The following is a 20850-nucleotide window of genomic DNA, read 5'->3' as shown; positions in this document are numbered from 1 at the left end:
CCACACTAGACCCATTAAATTATTAAGACCTTATTAAATTTGAACACAAATAAAAACACTTCTATCAAATTTAAGTTAATATAATTATATATATATATATAAATTTGGTTAATATTTTCAAAAAATAATAATTCAATTAGCTATTTAAAAGATCGATTAATGAAATTTTGGTTTGGTCAGTGGTCGAATTAACAGAATGAACAGGCTTATATATATATATGAGTTAAGATCCACTTACAAAATGTAAAACTTTTTAATTTTACACAGATTTAAGACAGTTGGATGAGTGAAAATAGATAACACATATTGACACCTTATTTTTTTTTCCCTCCCATATTCAAATTCAAACATAGGGTAAAATTAAATTACACAATGAAAAGATTTTTATTTCCTTTATTTTCCCCTCCCATATTCAAATTCAAACATAGGGGAAAATTAAATTAAAATTTTATTTAAATCAAATTCTCAATTCTCGACTTTACAAATGTATTATTGTCTTACAATTATTAACTATCCAAACAAAATAAATATATATTCTTTCCTTCTTATTTTCACTATTCTCCTATTACTTCCCTCTCCTCTTTCTTTTCATTTATTATTATTTATTCAAACATAACATAAAATTAGTAAAAGATTTTGATTTCTTTACTATCTATTATTTGTTTTAACAGAAATTTTAATTTAATTGATGTTATTATTATAATAATATGAAAATCCAATGTGATACATTATATACATAGAATAAGCTGAATTTCATATGTGTATATAAAAGAAAGAAAATAAAAGAATTTTCCCCAAAATGAATAAGAAAAAAAGGATTTATCCTCATATCTACCCTGCCTTGTGTACCACGCAACCACAAACAATGAGTATGCAGATCGCTCTTGAATTAATGCTCTGCTGCTGCTCCAGATTAAAAGAATCATCATGATCCATCATGACCAAGTTTCCAAAAGAGGGTCTCGGTTCTCAGTCGAAGCAATGTGACCATCAATGTTTCATGTCATCACGTGGGAAGCCTTGCTTTTGCACATGCATTCCGGAACCGGGTACTTGGTCACATCCCTTCCGCCTTTGCTACCCCGGAGCTCCGGTTGTCCGAGAGATTCTCGGTGCAGTTCTCTTATGATCCTATTGAACTCTGCTTCCGGGAGAGAAGAGTTCAGAAAATATGGCAGCAGGTGTCTTTTGTTTGGTGTTATGTACTTCTTATGCCCTGCAAATGCTCTATGTCCCTGGATCGCGTGACCCATGTTCCCGCCGTGGGAGGGCATGAAAACGTTGCTTTCCGCGGAAACTATATAGTCGATGGCGGCCATGGAAGAAGCCTTATGAGCAAATGGTTCTAGTTCACCAGGTAAGGCAAGATCTTCTTTGTTATAGAAATGAGGAAATTCTCTTGTTAATGGTGACAAGGCTTCTTTCCCGCCAAGAGGTTCCCCTCCGGCCCAGTATATTCCCGTACTCATCGGAGCCCCCAATGCTTTAAGCAGCCTATAAAGCACACAATGTGACCGGTCGATATACATGAGCATTGTTAAAAAAAACAAAGGAACTAGCTTGCCTGCGGTATAAGTCGTACCTAGTCACTTCGAAAGCATTCAAGGGGCAGAGTCCGGCAAGCTTTCGCTCGTGGTAAGTCATGTTCGATCTCGCAGTAAGAAGCTCGGGGTGTCTTCTCCGTTCATTGTGGATTTTCTCATCAAATTCCTTACTCAAGCCCGGAAGACAACCGGTCCTCACCCATACATCCTTCTCGATTCGAAGATGAAGAGCAAGGTATGGTCCCTTACTCTGCATTCTCCAAGCGAACTTGTTACCAAGCTCGAGTATCGGCGGAGCGAATCTTAATGCTTCAAATGCCACCTGAGATTCAATAATCAACATATTAGAACATGTAAAAATTCTCCAAAACCTCAACAGAAGTGAGGTTTCAAGCACCTTGCAGCGAAGCTTTTGAAGATCAGGAGGAAGATCCTTAGAGAGCCTCGAATCCAGACCTCGTAACAGCAAAACTCCTCCCTTCTTTATCTTTTTGAGATAACTTGCACGAATCCATTGAGGGGAGACATGAAGCGGAGCCAATTTCTCCTCTACAGGCCTCGTCTTTATATGCGTCGAAGGCAACGACGATAGTATCAGCACATCATCGGCGAGAACTCGCTTGAAATGACCGAAATCGAATATATCAGAAAATTCACTGCAACCACAGGTGCATCATATGGATAGTAGGTTAATTGAACCGAAACCGACTCGATACATACATACATATACACACACACGGTTTGCTAATTGTTACCTCTCATCACCCCAGATGAGATTGACTTGCAAAATGGGAACAACTAAGGCAGCTCCAAGGATCCTAGCAATGACAACGGCATCCACAATCTGATTCCTTTGCTGGTTCATGCCACCCGAAACCACCACCAGCAAATACTTTCTTCTGTCATTCATAATAACATTACTTGTTCTTTCATACTCGTCGCTGAACTCCAAACACGGCCGGTATCCCATTCCGTCCGGCTGCTTCCAAAACTCGCTTTCCAATGAGGCGAGACGACGTTGAGTGGCGTTCGAGAAGCCGACTTCGCCGGTGAGATGCGGAATCAATAGAGTTTGGAGACACGGATAAGGAGAGAAAGGGACGAGGGTGTTGACATTCCACCCCAGCCTCAACAAGCTAACGAGGGCAAAGCTGAAGAGAGATAACAACCAAACGCCCGGCCGCCTGCATCGGTGGCCGAGAAAGAAGCCGGTTCTCGGCTTTGTTATCATTTTCTTCGGCGGAACGAGCAGAGATTGAAGAGAAGAGGACGAAAGAGCGGTGACGGAGATGTACGACTGCTTCTTGGCGTTGCATGTCTTTGATTTCGCCATTATAACACACGAAGCTACTAAACCAATCGGCTCGGTTTCTTGTTCTTCTTCTTTATATATTATTGTTTGGTATGAAGAAGAAAAACAAGACCATAAATGTTTTCTTTGGATTCCATTACTACTCTGAAGAATTTGTCAAAGAGATGAGACTAAGAAGAAAGGGAAGGCATTGTGTTTGTATTTGGAGTTGGGGGGTGGGTGGCTGGGAACTTCTCTTATTATATAATTTTACTCACAGGTCTAGTTATCAACTAATATGCTACCCAATCATCATTCATGCCCTGACAACACATTTTTAAGACCATTCTCGTCCCTAATTATTTACTATACTTATACAAATATATACGATTGAAGTCTTAAAATATACATTTTAGTCCATAAACGTTTGAAAAGTTCACATTTTGGTCTGAAATCTTAAAGTTATTATTAGTTGATTTAAATATTTTAGTTTAAATATTCTTTAGGTCTCTCTTAATTTTAAACTAAAACAAATTAATTTCTCCAACATTCTTTTTTTTTTGAATTTTTACATATAAATTTTAAATATTTATAAAAATTAAATGCATTAATTCACATTCTAACTTTAAAATCTATTATTTTTATTTACAATAATACTATCATTACAAGTCCAAATATAAAAAACATTTAAAATATTAATTGAAAAATATATATTATTATTATTTAGAATTTTTAGATTTGGAGTAAGTGTAAGGGTTTGATTAAAACAAATGATGTTAAAATCATTAAAAATATTTAAAATTTCATTAAAATCTTCAATTTTTTGAAAAATATTATAACTTTTATATTTAATTTAAAAATTAGGGTAAATTACACCATTCTTCATTGAACTAAAATATCTCTGTATTTTGCTCACTTTACGTTCAATTGTTATAATTTACTTACTGAACTTTCAAATTGTTTCTATTTTGATCACTCCAAATTATTTTATTATTATTTTTGTATTTCGTGACATTTTTTTATTATTATGTAATATAAAATAAAAACGGAAGGTGACCTAACACCACCGTTGGTCGCCATCTACCGCCATAGATGGTGGTCGTTTGATCTCAAATTTCACGGGTTTCTTCTCCTTGACACCGTAAGTTTGAATATGACATCTATTTTTGTCAGAACTTGATCTAAAGTCCATGAATTAGATATAAAAATGAGGAAACTGAAACATTTCAGTCGAGATTCACATGTTTTGGGATATTTTTGGTGAAACAACCACCAAATTCAAACTTAAGAGATTGAGACGAATTGACCCATGAAATTTGGGACAGAACGACCACCATCTACAATGATTGATTGTGGTCGACGGTGGCGTTCGACCACCTTCTTTTTTATTTTTTATTTTTAATTATTTTATATTAAATAATAATAATATATATCATATTGAAATAATGATAAAATAATTTTAAGTGGACATAATAGGAGAAATTTGAAATTTCAATGAGTAAATTAGAAAAATTGAAAGTATAGTGAGCAAAATAGGAAAAAGAGTATAATTAAGTAAGAAACTATGTAATTTACCCTACAAAATATTCAACCATAATTGGACATGTCTCATGGAGGACGAAACTAGTCCGAAATTATGGGTGGGGCCAAGTTGCTTATCTTTAAAATTAACAAAGTTATAAAAGATAATTAAACCACAAAAAATAAAAGATTAGGACTTAGTTTCACTAATTTTAAAATTGCCATGTACTAAAAAAACAATTAAACCAAAAAAAATAAGAGCTTTAAAGCTGATGATCCCTTAAAAAGTATTTAAACTATAAAATTTTGGGAGAGGTTAGGACTTATTTTTAATAGTTTCAAAACTTTCAAGGACTTAAATTTTTAAAAGTATCTAAGAACGTGGTTCCTCCACTGTGTCTCATGTACTGACATAAAAAGTTAGTATTTAAGGAACTTGTTATTCTTTCTCAAAGTCTCGAACCATCCAGCTTATTTGGTAAAGCACAAGGTTTTTAGTCTTGAGGTCGTGGGATCGAGTTCCACGGAGGGCATTTTATAATTTGGAGGTCTTCCACGAAAACTGCTTTCAACCTGACATTGAGGGCAACCTACTATCTTAGCTATATTTAAACCAAAATATTTAGCTAACTAACTATAACTTTAAAATTTTAGACAGGATACTAACTTTTCAAACCTACAGAGATTAAAATTTTATTTCTATGGTAGATATACCAAAACAAACCTGTTCTTAGATGAATTAAATCAAACTTTTAAATCAATATGGGAAATTCTAATAAAGTTTAACCCAATGTATATTATTAATTAAATAAATAATATTTTTTTAACAATTTTGTTTGTGTTTATTTCAAAAAAATAATTTGATAAAATTGACTTGCCAACGACATACGTATTTTCAATGCAACAAATATTGTTTGTTAGCATTATTAGTATATTAATGTTGAACGAGCATCCGTTGCTAAATTAATTATTATATAATTATTGTTGTTTCTCAACACAAAACATAACAAAAACCAAAAGGGAATCAAAATATTTTGCCGGGGAAATAGATAAATTATTTTATTATTTAAATAAATATTTAAATTATATACTTTTATATAATTATATGTAGTCTCATTCGTTTTATCATATGAAAATAATTTTATTCAAATGAGATATTATAAAATGATTATTCGATGATTAATGAGGATTCTGAATATTGTTGTTTCTAGGTTTAGAAGATCACGGGGCAAAAAAAATGCATAGCGTGTCCAACTACAAATGTATGATTTTATGTTAAATGACGGATCTCTAAAATTTTAACATGAAAAATATATTTTTAATAGAAAATATATAAAAATTATTGGAGGAGAAAGAACCTCTCCCGCTTTTCGTAAACTTATGTCTTCGACTACAACGAATTTTAAGTAATTTTGATCCCGATTCAAAATTTAAGAGTTAATATCTGATTTTGACTCGACTTTAATGTTAATATAATTAAACTTAATTTGATTCCGGTTCGACATAGTGAAAATATAATATGATTTCGACCTGAACTTACTATTAAACAAGTCATATGTAAATATCACTCCAATTGGTCTATGGAGTTAATGACATCCTAAATTGAAATGACTTCAACCATAAACAAATAGATCCATGGTGATGGTTAAATAGTGGTCTACAAAGTCATCATTTGAAGTAAACAGCCTCCCCATGTCTTCAAAGGAAAGAATACATTAATTCTTCTCACCATGGAAACCATGATTACATATTAATTGTGGTAGTTAGGGTATGTATAATCAATGGTGGTAACTAATGTTATTCATCATAATCAAAGGGTCATAATATTGGCTTGAAAATCAAGTCAAATAATAGTTTTTTCCCACCCCTTTCTTTCCCTTTGTGTATCAAACAAGTTACTAGTAGCTTGTGGGTGTTGCAGTTGTGAGTTGTTGTGACTTAACCATCAAAAAACACAAAAAACAAAAAGAATGGAAAGGGGGTGGTTGCAATATTATTGAATATGTATAAAAGGATGAGTGATGATGCATGATGTCCATTTCTAATGTTACATATGTACAAATATATTATGACCAATGGACTTTTAATTCAACCATTGTTTAGTTCCCCCATTTAGTATTTTTAAAAATAATTGTGAGATTATATATATATATTAGGAACTGTGTGTAAAATTAATGTTTTTTAGCATTATATGGATGGATTTATATGGATGCATGACATTAAAAATTTGTGCATTGGTATTGTTCTTCTTCTTTTTAACTTTCACAAAAAGATATTTTAATCTCAAACACCCATTTCAACTCATCCGATGATTAACTTTTTTAGAAATTTAATAAGTTTTACATAATTTACGTAGTTCCTACCTCCTATTTAAAGATATATAAACTAACACGACCATCAAATGATAAAAAAAAATAGTTTTTTACTTGAGTACAGTGACAAATTTAAAAATATTTTTAAATGTGAGAACATATTATATTAACGTAAAAAAATTATGATGTTGACACAAATAAAATTTTAAGGTAAATACATTTAATAAAATAAATACTTATGAAAATTTGAATTTTAGTTACGTTTTTGTGAATTTTTGACTACTTGTTTATACATGGATTAATTTTATTTATTTAGATAAATATACCGAGAGCGTATCTAGGTCTGTTTATACATGGATTAATTTTATTTATTTAGATAAATATACAGAGGGCTTAGACCTACCTAGGCCACGTCCCCTCTATGCTCAAAAAGGGTAAATTTCTTATTAAGTCACCTATTTATTATTTAGTTTCTATTTTAGTCACTAAACTATTATTTATTTTGAATAACATTTAATGTTACATTTTGATTATGTTTTGGTCTATTGTCTTTAAAAAAATTAGCGGTGATGTTGATGTATCATCAAAAGATAATGTCATGTTAACATCATTATTATTTTTTTAACGGTAGATGATTAAAGTATATATATGAATTTTTTAGATAAAATTTTTATTATATTTGTATTGGCCCAACCTATAAAATTTTTCTGGATCCGTAACTGAATGATGTAAAATACTTTATAGTTTTTTGTTGAATAAATAACACAATGAATTTAAATTAAATGAATTACGAAAAAAATACAAAATAAAATTCAATTAAATGAAATGAAGAGGATATTTAAATGTTCAAATGAAACTTATAGAAGAAAAAACTACATGTTTTTGAAAAAAAAATGATTTTGTTTAATCTTTGAAATAGTTATGATTTTTTTTTTGAACAATTTTTAGTTAGGAGGAAGAGAAAAGTGAACGTTGCCTAATAAGTACTAAATTTAATACGTAGAAGGGAAATGAAGTGTCGATTAAGAGTTTTTAATCATATGCTGTAGAAATTATATACCATATAGTTTTGAATTTGAAAATCAACTTTGAAATTGTAATAAATTCACTCAATTTTCAATTAACATTTGCATATATATATATATATATATATATATAAAAGTAATCAATAGAGATATAATATATTATTATTTTGTTCATTATTTTTCCAACGTTAATCACCACTATACATATGCGTAGGACTCACCTAAAAATTCTGTAATAATCAGTGATTAATATTAATTAAATTTGAAATGAATGATAGTAGGTAAAAATAATCTTTGATAGAAGTTTGACTCGATAAGTCATCGGATTCATTATAAAATTATTGTTACTAAAATAATTTTATCTAAAAATAGAAAGCCCACTTAAGCCCAAAGTGATCAGTTAGCAAGAACTAGTTAAGCCTACTGTTACCTATTGGTCACAAGTCATGAGAGCAAATGGCAATGTACTTCGAATACATGGAAGAAAGACTTACAAAATTGTGAAGTAAATAAATTTGTAAAATCTTAACGGATAAAAAATAATTTTTTTTTAAAATATATAAAAATAATAATTAAATTATATAAAATTTTTTGAGGAACAATCTTCTCGTTTTCATCTTCTCGATTCATCCCTGTTAAGATTATATATGATCACATACTCCCGACACCCGTAACCGTAGTAAACGCCTTTGTCGCCGCCACAACACGTCGGAGGGACTCTACAAACAACGGGGAGTATGATGTTCAAGGTTTCTTTATGATGGTAATACTTCAATACTTTCATTATAGCACGTATGATTAGTGAATTAATTATTACTTTTTTAAAAAACAATTCTAAAATATACAATCATGGTTAATTAATTATATAGATTATGAATGAACTGGTAAAGTGATTTCAATAATTAAAGACAACGTTCTTTCTATTAGAGATCTTAAATTTAAGCAATTGTCGGTATGTATGTGAATACTCGTTGTTTCTAGATTAAATATATATATATATATATACTTGTAATCACCTTAAATTATTCAGAGAGAAAAAAAAACATTTTTTAAAAATTATTTATGAAAAATAATATATTATTTTGTCACAATAAGGATATATTTTACGAAACCAAAATATTATAGGAAGCTTTCAATAATCACGAATAAATAATACATATCAATAATAAAATCAAATATATTTTCAAACTTAAAATATTAAAAAATTGTAGTTATAATTTTATTTAAAATTTTAAATATATTCTTAAATTATTAGTTTATTAGTATTATATAAATTTAATTAAATTTAAGTTAAATATATAATTTAAATTAAATATGAAATATATTAATCTATTAAAATTTGGATAATGGAAATTTAAAGTAATTTATTAATAAACATATTCTCATTTTACAAATTAAAATTAACTTCAAACATCTAAATTAATTTTTTGTGCAGATTCAAAGATTTCTACATTTACTCTGATACCTAAAATGATACTTCTATGGAATTATTTGGGAGTATTTTGTTTATATAAAAGTATTTAGGAATTAGGCAGCGCACAAAGACGAAAGGTCACAAGATCAGATCTTTAAGCAAAAGCAAAGCAAAACTTCATCTTCGCTTCTGGTATCTTTGTTCAATCCTAGATCATCTGTTTCTATCGATCAAGTCCTGGTGGAGTACCTTTATATCTCTAATTACCCACTCAGCTTCATCTAACCAGGTACATTCACGATCATCGTCATCGTCTTCTTCTTCCTTTGCTTAAACTAAAATTGATTAGGTATTTCTTGTTCCCTTCTTTAGATTCGTTATTAGATTTACTTATATAGCTGCAAAGTCTCTGTTTTTGCTACCTACTACTCGTGGAAAATAATAATAATCAAAATAAAGAACCCCACCAGGTAATTAATGGCAGTGATCGAAGTATATGGGTTTTGAGTCTGGATGAAAATTGGGATCTTGATTGCAATTTGCTCGTTTTTTGTGCTGCCCCAATATTTAAGTGTATTTAGATCTGCTGCTGTTGTATTGCGTTTGTATCTGCATTCGTTAGTCATTGGTTTCTTAGGTTAGACTATTACAATTATAACTATCATCATCGTCATCTTACTGTTTCATATTAGTCATTCCCAAAATTTAAATTTTACTGCTCTATCTTGGATACCCTTCATTTATCTTTGATTGTGATTTGCAATGTTTTTATTTTATTCCATCACTCGTACAGAGTCTTTTCCGCATTCGTTCTAGCTATGTGGAAGTTCAGGCCATTTATGCAAAAAGATCCTGCAGGGCTCGAGGGTAAAACCCTTGATGTCGGCAATCTTAAAATTCATGTTCGCAATGTGATTGCCGAGGGTGGCTTCTCTTGTGTGTACTTAGCTAAGGATGCTCTACATGCTTCGAAGCAGTATGCCTTGAAGCACATCATATGCAATGATCACGAGTCACTGGAGTTGGTTGTCAAGGAGATCTCTGTCATGAAATCACTTAAAGGACACCCAAATGTGGTCACACTTTATGCCCATACGATCTTGGATATGGGAAGGACCAAGGAAGCCCTTCTTGTCATGGATTATTGTGACAAATCTCTTGTTAATGTCTTAGAGGCTCGAGGAGCTGCCTATTTCGAGGAGAAACAGATTCTTACCATTTTCTTGGATATCTGTAATGCAGTCTTTGCAATGCATTGCCAGTTCCCACCGGTTGCTCACAGGTATGTTGGTCCTCAAGTTTTCAGGTTGCCCTTTTTATTTTTTATTTTTGGTTTATTTGAGCACATGAAAGTTTGATTTAAACTGTCGGAACTTTTTGTTGCTTCTTATTGCTTTGTATTTCTTTTATGCGGTATTTCTGTTTTTCTTTACATGTGAATAAGAGAAATGAAAAGAATTGCCATGATCCCAATTTTATAAGGCCCAAAGTATGTTTCTTACTTCCTGGCATTTTAATTTCTGTAGAGACTTGAAAGCTGAGAACATTCTATTGGGTTCTGATGGATCGTGGAAGTTGTGTGATTTTGGGAGCACATCGACCAATCACAAGCGTTTTGAGAGGCCTGAAGAAATGGGTATAGAAGAAGACAATGTCAGGAAGCACACCACACCTGCCTATAGAGCCCCTGAGGTTGGATGAACAACTATATTTATTTATTTGTTTTTTTTATGGTGGTTAAAATGTTCGTTATATATCCTCATTCTTTTATTGGCATAGATGTGGGATCTGATCAGGAGAGAACTTATCAATGAAAAGGTGGATATATGGGTAAGTCAGCTATACTTTGTAGGTTGTATTGTATCTCTATGTGAAACCTAGAGAGATATTAGATTATACATGCAAAGTACAAACTGCCTACTCTGTAATGTTGCAGGCTCTCGGGTGTCTTCTCTTTCGAATTTGTTACTTCAAGAATGCATTTGATGGTGAATCAAAGTTGCAAATCTTAAATGGGAACTATCGGATTCCAGATTTACCAAAGTACAGCTCTTCAATTACTAACCTAATTAAAGACATGCTTCAAGCATCACCTGCTGACAGACCTGACGTCACACAGGCAAGCACTTTGCTTGATTGGTCATTCATCCTTGAATTTAGGTTAGTTTTAGATAATCTATGTCCATGTATCATTGGCAGATTTCTAACATTCTTTTTAATTGATCTTGGGATCTCTTCCCATGATGGCAGGTCTGGTTTCGTGTTAATGAGCAGTTGCCTGCTGCTCAACAGAAGTCTTTACCTGATCGGCCACCTGAAATGTCATCTACTGAAGGTGAAGATTTATTCCAATTGAAAGTTCAATTCTCCCCTTGAAGGTCTAATACTTGTATTAAATTTAACTGCTTCTTGTTATGGCGGATGCCGATGTTGTTGGATGAGTTATAGAAAGATTAGATAGAAAAAGTTTGAATATTGGAGGCTTAGACATTAGTTTTCATTGAACTTGAATAGATGCTTTGTGAATTTAGCAGGTGTTCCAAAGTCTACAAATCGGTCACCTCAGATTCCTTCTAGAAGCCCTCCACCCCCACCTCACGGGGAACCAGCAAAAAATACACAACAGCTGGGCTCAAGGCCAAGCGGCGGACAGCTTGGTGCTTTCTGGTCTACTCAGCATGCAAAGGACGCAGATATTGCTGAAGAGAAGCCCAGACCCAAATATGATGATGAGCCAACCGGCTATGGCTCAGTAAAACATAACAGGAGTCCTGTAAGAGGGGAAACCGTACAACCTCATTCTACCTCAAGAAGTACGCCTGATAAATCACACAAGCCTGAGGCTGGCCCTTCGAAAGATGTTGAAATAATTTTTTTTGAGGATAAGAATACCAACGTTGCTTTTCAGGATGGGGCATTCAACACCTTTGTTGCTGAATTTGATAGCAATAAGATCAGTTCTGGAATCAGCAATAAAAAAACTGGAACAGAAAAAGCACTGGAAGACGAAATAGGGAAGCTCAAAGAACAGCTAACACAAACCAACATTGAGAAGGCTGAGATGACCTCCAAATTTGAAAAGTTATCTGCAATTTGTCGATCTCAGAGGCAGGAAATACAGGAGCTCAAGCAAGCTCTAGCTGCTAGAACTCCATCTCCTAAAAAAAGTACTTCAAGACATCATAACTCACCTGGAACTCTGGTACACTTTTCTTCGTTTTGTTTCCTATTCGTATTTCATATGCATAACTATTTTCAATCAAATTTCTACTTATTAGTTGTGCTCTTGATTGTACCTAATTGTTTCGTAGCAGGCTGGGCCGACCGAAGGAACATTCCAGCAAGAAAATGTTGCTAATTGGACTACTGCTAGCCCCGAAGCAAAGCCATGGAATGCTTTTTCGGAGGATGCCAAACCGCAGCAACAGCCTCATTCAAAGGCCAATGTACAGTCGGTCAGAACCAGAAACGGTCACTCAAACAAGCATGCTGCCCAAGTGATTTCTGATTCTGAAACATGGGGTTTTGGTACCGATAACTTTACGGCTTCCCCTGCTGCTGGCTCCCAGAGATTGAAAGGACCTGCAAGTGAAGGAAGTAGTTCCCAGCGCTCTGGTGAATCAAAAATAAAGGAGAACCATACAGTTTCCCAACCTGCTGGTTGGGCTGGTTTCTGATTTACGCAATATGGTGAAGTTAAATATATATGAGCGAATTGTATGTCCTCACGTTCACATTGACAAATTTTAATGCTTGTGGTTGGGAAATATGAGAGGAAAGAAGAGAGTAATAATTATGTGACTTGCCAGGCTTGTTTCCTGCTATTGATTGCTTGTCTGTGTGCAGTAGGACAATTTGCACATTTCTCTGCGCTAAGCAGCTAATACAAAGTGTATACCATGATGATCATAATCCATTTGTGAACTTGGATTTTAAATGGGGTGCCCTGATGCGTGTTCATTTTAGGGCAATAAATGAGACAATTCGAGCTTAATTATTGTTAAGTTCGACTCGAATTCAAAAAAGTTTAAAGTTAAGTTAAGTTTAGTTTAAAATTATCAAGCTTGACTTGAACTTGAAAAGTCTTATACTACATTTTTAAAAACAACATACAAATGCTAATATTATTAATAATTTAATTTTAAAATATAAAATTTTAATATGTTAATTTTTTTTGAATTGCTCACAAGTTTTTCGATTTGAGTATCAAGTGGTTCGTTTCAGTTTGTTAAAATCAGAAGTCAAATTCGAGTTCAAGTCGAATTCATTCGGATTGAGTATTAATTTTATTTTGACTGAATCAAATTCGAATAACTTCTAATTTATCTCATCTCATCTCATCAACTTTTAATTATTTTATTTTATTTTCCATGCAGGGGAAAAATTAAACTGAAGCAATCAGAAAACGTTTTTGCAACTATTTTATAATTTATAAAATAAAATTGAAATGACAATGGTTTACAAAGATGAATGAATGATGAATCAAATCACAGATAAATACATTAAGTTCCGATGAAGGAAAAATGGCCTACACCGTTTTCATCATACACTGTTGAACGATGTACAATAAATACATTGCCATTGCTGTACCAAGATGAACTTTTAACCAATCTTCTGAATCATAAGCTTCTGTCAAATCAATGTAAATAAACGTCCATCAGAAGGATTCATGTAAGACCAGAACGAAGTAGACTACTAATAATACGAATAAATAACACAGTTCGACTTAACAACAATCGAAATAATCTGAATGATGAGATGAGAAGCAGGCTGCACCTCTGGTCAAGAGAAGATGATAAGTCCTCGATACACTGATGCACCAAGAAATATGAATGATATCATTCCTCTTCAAGCAGTGTTCGAAAAAGAATGTGAGCGGCTAGACAGAAATAACCATGAAAACAGTCGATGCTTCCTTCAAGTGTCGGTTTCCCACCATATAAATCCCCATCCAACTCCATTGCAGGGGCAAGGACAGATTTCTGCAAACTTCTCCGCGTCACTGGAGTTGACTCTTCGAGATATTAGATCATCGTAGATGTCTGTGAAAATAATATTCAAGTCACTTCAAACTTGATTCTTAACTCTAATAACAACCAATTGGCTTAAGTAAATAAATGAAAGAAAGAAATGTCAAGAGGAAGCAGAAACATTGAGACATACCATAGACTGAAAACAGACTGTTCATGACACCTGCAATTTCCAAAATAAGAAATAAGCAACACTTCTTTTCACGTAAGAGATGAGAGAATGAGATTATTCTTTGCAAATGAGAAGGAAAGTATAACAAGAGAGCCTCTGCCAATGAAGAGAATGACATAGTGGAGAATCCGAACTGTTGTACTTTCTTCCAAAAACCAAATTAGTGCAATGAAAATAATAAATCCTGGGGAATCGAATACGCGGATAACAAAATTGTTAGCACCTCAATTGTTCGACTCATGGTTATAATATTACAAGTCATAACAAGTTTATAAGGGGTACTCACCGATACAAAGTCCCCGAAGTGTCCATTGTTTGAATAATCGTACACATCACAGGTTCAAAGTTTGAAAGTTCTCATTGAAGAAAATAAATTGTAGAAGGAAATAAAGAAAGCAACCTCTCTAATGAATGCTGTTTTTTATCAGGAAATAATCTCCTTGACATCTTACATTTTTAGAATAAAAGAGCACAACAACGAGAGCGGCAAGAAAACAACCAACAGCTATTCTTGCAGTGAGGAGATTTGTCGAAGCAAGAATTAGAGTCATCCCCCAAAATGGTGAGCCAAGATCTGAAAGTAAAAGCAACTGTATACCATAAATGCTACTGAAAAGCAACTTGCATGAGATGAAAGATGGAGATGAATGGTAAACCAATTATAATAGGGGAAAAGGTAAACAAAGCCTGATGATTCAATATTTGTACGTAAAAGCCTTAAATCATGTCCTCATGCATCCATATACTGGTTACATGACTAAAACAAGAACGTCTTCGCTACAGTCTTCTAGCATTTATGTCATGAGACATACCATGACAACAAAGATGTGTTCTGAGACGAAAATACTGACATCCGGCAGGTAAAATCACCCAGTATAAACCACCTCGTGTCTGTGTTGCTCCACCTTCGTTTGCATGAACCTTGATCCCTTCAATCTACATCATAAGTAAAAGGAACATTTATCATTGAGCAGACCACAATCCAAAAACTAAACATCCGCCGGATGAGTTAACATTAACTTAGACCAGCTCAAAAACAAAAGCAAATTGCAATTCATTTCCCATCACTTTGGTAGGGCACCGTTGAACATCTAAAACAACACAAAGCGTATTTTATAGCTACAAAATACATAAAACTGAGTTCATTAATCAAAAGAACTAAAGAAATCCATTTCATACCAACATAATCAAAAGAACTAAAGAAATCCATTTCATACCAACATCACAAAACACACAATTTGAAAGCAGAATAAACATTATTTGTGGTTCGATGTTTTGGAAATAATACGTGCAGGTTTCTTGTAGTGAAAGCCAATTATTGAAGAAGTGATCGGTGCAAAGCTTATCATTTATTTGAAGGGAATGTTGGAGATCAACTGCTGAACGGAAAGTTGACGATCAGTTCTTGGATAGATGATAATGGCAAGTGTTCTTTTCCTAACGATTTTTTTCTGTTATAGAGAATTGTACATATTTGAACATGAACGAAAGAAATATTAATATCAGTTGCGATCGCAAAAAATATATATATAAAACTGCAATCCTTAGGTTGAGTTGTGACGAAGATTGATCTAACTTGTTCAACAAGAAAACGAGTCGATCAGTCTAAAAATTTCTCTTACAAAACTGTGATAGTAGACTCGATAAACATCATCATCTGGAAGAGGGAGGAACTGCTAAATGGTGTAACACTAGTACACTACGAGTGGCTAAGAGAAACACAAAAAGAGTATTTGGTGTTTGTAATCATTTTTGGAACGGAATAAAGATGGTAGATGATGAAGTAAAAGTTACTTCGATTTATAAGCTTGATTGTGAATGTTGTGCGATTTTCCAAAAGTAGAGTTAGATTGCAAACGCTGCAAGAGGCAATTCAAATATGATTTGAGCATGATACGAGGCAATTCAAGCTTGCATCATATTTGAAGTGACTCTTGCAGCGTTAATAATCTCACCCTGCTTCTGGAGAATCGCTTGATGAGGTGCTTTACAATCAAGCTTATAAATCGAATACGTATATTAACAATATAAAATGGGCGAGCGCAAAAAATTTCATAGCGAACACAATCAATAAAATAATTAACTAACATAAGGAAATTCAAATATCAGAATAGACAAGATATAAGGTGGTTAATCCACCACTATTTGTGTGTGGCAAGAGGATCAAATATAGCATACAAGTAATAATCATGCTTAAATTGAATTGAAAAATATTTAGGTGTTCAAGATTTAGAATTTTATTACAAATATTGGATTAATCGAATTGAGGTCAATTAAGTCAGATTTATTGATTAAGGGTCAAATTAGAATCAACTAAGATATTAAAGCCAATCTTATTAACCAAATTTAGGACCTAATCAAAAGATGCTAAATTAACCTGGCTTGATTATTAACTAATTTAATGAGATAAGGATTTAATTGAAAGAAATAAACGTATTAAGCTTGTTTATTAACCAATTTAATGAACTAAGGACCTAATTGAAAGAAACTAAATTTATTGGTCTTGATTATTAACTCTACCATTAAGATTAGGATCGAATTAAAATGAATTATAATTTATTAGTCCAAAATTATGAATTATCAAAATGAAACCTAATTTCCAGATGCTATAACAGTGTAGGACTCAATTCAACTAAACAGAAATCAAAGGGATAGAAAGCAATAAAAACATGCAAAGAGGACTATATTAAAACAAATGTAAAGATGAGAGGGTAAAATCATAATTTATCCAAACTTATGAGAAGGCGTAAGTCTCTTCTGATTTCGGGTCGGGGATGTTTTGTAGTCGTCTAATCATTATCGTTAGTGGTTGTTCAATCTTAAATTTCAATGACAGCCTCCTTTAGATGTCATTAGTTTAATTTTGACATTCATTTTATCGAAAAATGGTCCAAGATTCATAAATTTATAAAAGGTTTTTGTAAAATTTATCTCATTTGATTAAGAGACTTGAAATTAATTACAAGATTATAATAATCACCTAAAAATAAGATTTGAACGAGTTAACCAGAATTGAACGAGTTAGTCGGATAAGACGAAGTTTGAATCCGAATATGAAATTTTGGGTCTAAATTTAAATTTGGTTCAGATTTAGGTAAGTGAAGGGGACTTGGTTTGGTTTACTTCGGCTTGGCGTTAATGACGTGATTATAATAATCACGAGAAAACAAGATTTGATTTTGTCCAATTGCACAAATATCTGTTTGATTGTATAAAATATGCATACGATCTGTTTTAGGAAAATTTTCTTTAAGTAGGTTAGGTAAGACTGCAGGGTCGGGCCTGAGCTGGGGCAGGAGGGGGGACCCATAATATTTTATATAATGTCTATAAATTTAGAACTATAAGATTTTATATAATTAGATGTCCATTTCTTTTATTTCGCCTCGGGTTAAAAAATACTCAGACCCGGCCATGGGTAAGAGTATGTTTGTTTTAAAGTATTTTTCGAAAAATATTTTCAATAAAATTAATTATAACTTTAGAAAAAATCTGAAAAATATTTTACGTTACGTAAAAAAGGTTGTATAAATAATTTTTCACTAGTTAATAATTTTTTTAGAAATTATTAAATTAAAATATAATATTTTATATTACTAAAAATATAATAAATATATTTTAAATATTTTAATGAATAATATATTTGATCAAAATGATATTAAAATATTATATTAACATTAAATATATAAAATAAAATTATTTTGAGTATTTATTATTCGAAGTGAAAAGTTTAGAAAATGACTTACGAAAAATCAGACTGTAAATAATTTTTCAAAAAATACAGAAAAAATTCTATTGATCAGTAAAATGTTTTACATTGACAAACTAATTTTACTTTAACCAAACAATAAAAAAATAAAGAAAACGTATTTCGAAAAATATTTTCCACTAAACATTGCATAAAATACACGTAAGATCCATTTTAGGAAATTTCTTAAAGTATGTTAGGTAAGTTTCTATTACACTGTTTATTTTAATATTATCTGTAATATCTAGGGTCTTAAATTTCAAGGTTTTGAAATTAAAAATTATGCATAAAGTTTAAGATTTAAGAGAGAGAGAGTTTTAGATTTTAAATTTTATAATTAAAATATATATTATTAAAATAAATCTTAAATAATTTAGATATTAAAAATAATTTTTTATTTTAATATCTTTATTATTAAGGCATAATGTTATGAATATACAGCTCTTATGTGTATTGATAAGAATCGAAATTAGCAGTTAAATATGAGAAAATCAAGTAAAGATCATGATATATGCCTTTAATTATTATTTATATACAATATAATAAAATAAAAATTATTGCATGATCTGACCACCGTCCATTAATGCCAACACGACAGTATAATAGTATATCGCAAAATAAAAATTAGAGTATTAGACAGTCCATTATTAGAAAGGCCACATAGCTGTTGAAAAAATAGCAGCACATTGGTCCCTCTCATTATTATACTGCAAATGGAAATAATTTAAAAATATAATCACGCAATGCGATCAAAGTAAAAAAAACATGTGCAAATAGGAGCTCATCATTTAATGAAGCTATTGCCTGATCGCTTTATATCTATATAATGAGGTGAAGATCAGGGCATTAGCAAGCAATTCCAAATTAAATCATGGCTGAGGGGACGAATGGTAGAGTCGATCATGGTGAAGGGGCTACGCCCCGAGGGCAAGCTGAAATACTTCATATCATGGATAGCTTCATCGAAAGCATGGCTCTCAAGTGTGTCGTCGAGCTCGGCATCCCGGATACACTAAACCCGCATCCCGGTGGCGGCAGCTATCCGATGACTCTGTCTCAACTGGCCGCTCGCCTTCCGTTTCCGGACCTCGACATGGACCGTCTTTCTCGTGTAATGGGATTTCTTTCTTGCAGGAAGGTTTTCAGTGCTACCGTCGATAAAGAAAGTGGAGAGATGATGTACGGCCTCACCGATTCCTCGAAATGGCTTCTTACCGATAATAAGTCGGAAAGCCTGGTGCCTACGCTGCTTCTCGCGATGCATCCATGCGCCATGGCTGCATGGAATTGCATGAGTACAAGCATAGCCGAAGGCGGGGTGTGTGGATTTTCGAGAGCCAATGGCTCAAATTTGTACGAATTCCAATCAAGAAACCACGAGTACAAAAGAGTATTCGACGAAGCAATGGCCTGTAACACAAGAGTAGTTATGAAATCGGTTCTTAAGCATTACAAAGACGGGTTCAACAATGTCGGAACACTCGTTGATGTTGGGGGAGGATCGGGGGCTGCAGTGGCCGAGATCGTCGAGGCACATCCTCACATTAAAGGTTTGAACTTTGATCTTCCAAATGTAGTGGCTAGTGCACCCAAGTACCCCAATGTCACTCATGTCGGAGGTAACATGTTTGACACCATTCCCATTGACACTGATGCAATATTTCTCAAGGTATGTATGTTACGGATTAATATTTGATACACCGATAATATATAAACCGGATTTTGACTTTAAATCGATGTAGTGGATATTACACAACTGGAGTGACGAGAAATGCGTGGAGATCCTGAAGAATTGCTGGAAAGCTTTACAGGAGAAAAAGGGGAAGTTGATCATAGTGGAAGCGGTTCTTCGACGGGAAAGCAAAAGCCTTTCCGACGTCGAAGCACATAGGTATGACTTAAAGATGCTGGTTATTTCTCCGAGCGGGAAGGAAAGAAGCGAAGATGAATGGAGGAAGCTACTGAAACTAGGAGGTTTCTCCCATTACAATATCATCAACATCCCTTCTTTTCTTTCCATTATTGAAGCCTTCCCTGGTTAACTAGACTAGACTAGACTAGAATATATATATCACTTGCTGCAGTGGTGATCTATCGATCGCTGTCTATTTTAATCCGTTGCACTATGAGACTTGTGTTTTTCATATGGTTCTGGGGTTTACTGCTGGAACTGGGAAGGAAACCTGTTACCGTATATTTTGGAAATAAGATTTTATGGTTATGAATTTTACGATAAACGTTTAAATATTTTATAAGTGTGGGTGTTTGAATTCGTAATCTTTAAAAACAACAACAATTTTTTAACTATTAAGATCACCTGATTCATACTAACACATCAAGATTTTAATTTGGATAAAAGATACCAACTGAAATGTAAACAAGGTATAAATAACAATGACCAAATGTGTAATTATACTAAAACATCTAACTTTCACATAACTTAATCTGTTAAATGCTAACAACAAGTGACTTGATTGAAAACAATTAAATACTTTAGTAGTCTGTTTAATAAATTTAAAAGATCGATGATAAAAGTAAAATGATTAAATAGTTAAGTGATCAATGATATAGTTTAACTTAATTTTGGATTATTTTAAAAAAAAAAAATTCAGGTTTAAGTAGGGTCAAGTCGATTTTTTAAGGGGTGAGACCGGTTTGGGTGGAGTGTGAAAAAAACTCCAACCCGACCCAAGAATAATAATATAATTTCTTTAATTTTTTTTTATTTTTTAATTAAGTCTTTATTTTATACTAAATCAATTCATACCGATTTATACTCTAAAAATTTAAGTC

General features: G+C 32.7%; 3 protein-coding genes across 6 annotated transcripts; 2 read left to right on the top strand and 1 right to left on the bottom strand.

Annotated features, from left to right (window-relative positions):
* Positions 1-723: 723 nt before the first annotated feature.
* On the bottom strand, positions 724-3045 carry LOC120179974 (O-fucosyltransferase 20-like). 2 transcript variants are annotated; one of them, XM_039185417.1, is made up of 4 exons: positions 2300-3045; positions 1942-2200; positions 1583-1866; positions 724-1494 (listed from the first exon to the last, which is right to left on the bottom strand). In XM_039185417.1, the coding sequence occupies exons 1-4, from the start codon at positions 2875-2877 to the stop codon at positions 999-1001; spliced, it is 1617 nt and encodes a 538-aa protein (XP_039041348.1). In that variant the 5' UTR covers positions 2878-3045; the 3' UTR covers positions 724-998. The 2 variants fall into 2 exon arrangements, with proteins under 2 accessions (XP_039041348.1, XP_039041347.1); XM_039185416.1 differs by having other exon boundaries at positions 1583-2200.
* Positions 3046-9190: 6145 nt separating this feature from the next.
* Positions 9191-12908, top strand: LOC120180004 (probable serine/threonine-protein kinase DDB_G0280111). 3 transcript variants are annotated; one of them, XM_039185441.1, is made up of 8 exons: positions 9191-9396; positions 9901-10389; positions 10634-10799; positions 10887-10937; positions 11044-11226; positions 11358-11442; positions 11642-12309; positions 12419-12908. In XM_039185441.1, the coding sequence occupies exons 2-8, from the start codon at positions 9926-9928 to the stop codon at positions 12782-12784; spliced, it is 1983 nt and encodes a 660-aa protein (XP_039041372.1). In that variant the 5' UTR covers positions 9191-9396; positions 9901-9925; the 3' UTR covers positions 12785-12908. The 3 variants fall into 3 exon arrangements, with proteins under 3 accessions (XP_039041372.1, XP_039041373.1, XP_039041371.1); XM_039185442.1 differs by having other exon boundaries at positions 11639-12309; positions 12422-12908; XM_039185440.1 differs by having other exon boundaries at positions 11639-12309.
* Positions 12909-18902: 5994 nt separating this feature from the next.
* On the top strand, positions 18903-20287 carry LOC120179953 ((R,S)-reticuline 7-O-methyltransferase-like). Its single transcript, XM_039185404.1, has 2 exons — positions 18903-19726; positions 19800-20287. Exons 1-2 carry the CDS (start codon positions 18929-18931, stop codon positions 20097-20099), a joined length of 1098 nt encoding a protein of 365 aa, XP_039041335.1. The 5' UTR covers positions 18903-18928; the 3' UTR covers positions 20100-20287.
* Positions 20288-20850: the final 563 nt, after the last annotated feature.

The sequence above is a fragment of the Hibiscus syriacus genome, unplaced genomic scaffold, assembly GCF_006381635.1.
Source record: "Hibiscus syriacus cultivar Baekdansim isolate YM2019G1 unplaced genomic scaffold, ASM638163v2 tig00112471_pilon, whole genome shotgun sequence".
Lineage (NCBI taxonomy): Eukaryota > Viridiplantae > Streptophyta > Magnoliopsida > Malvales > Malvaceae > Hibiscus > Hibiscus syriacus.
Note: the sequence above shows the minus strand (reverse complement) of the source record. Positions and strands in the feature narration are given on the sequence as shown.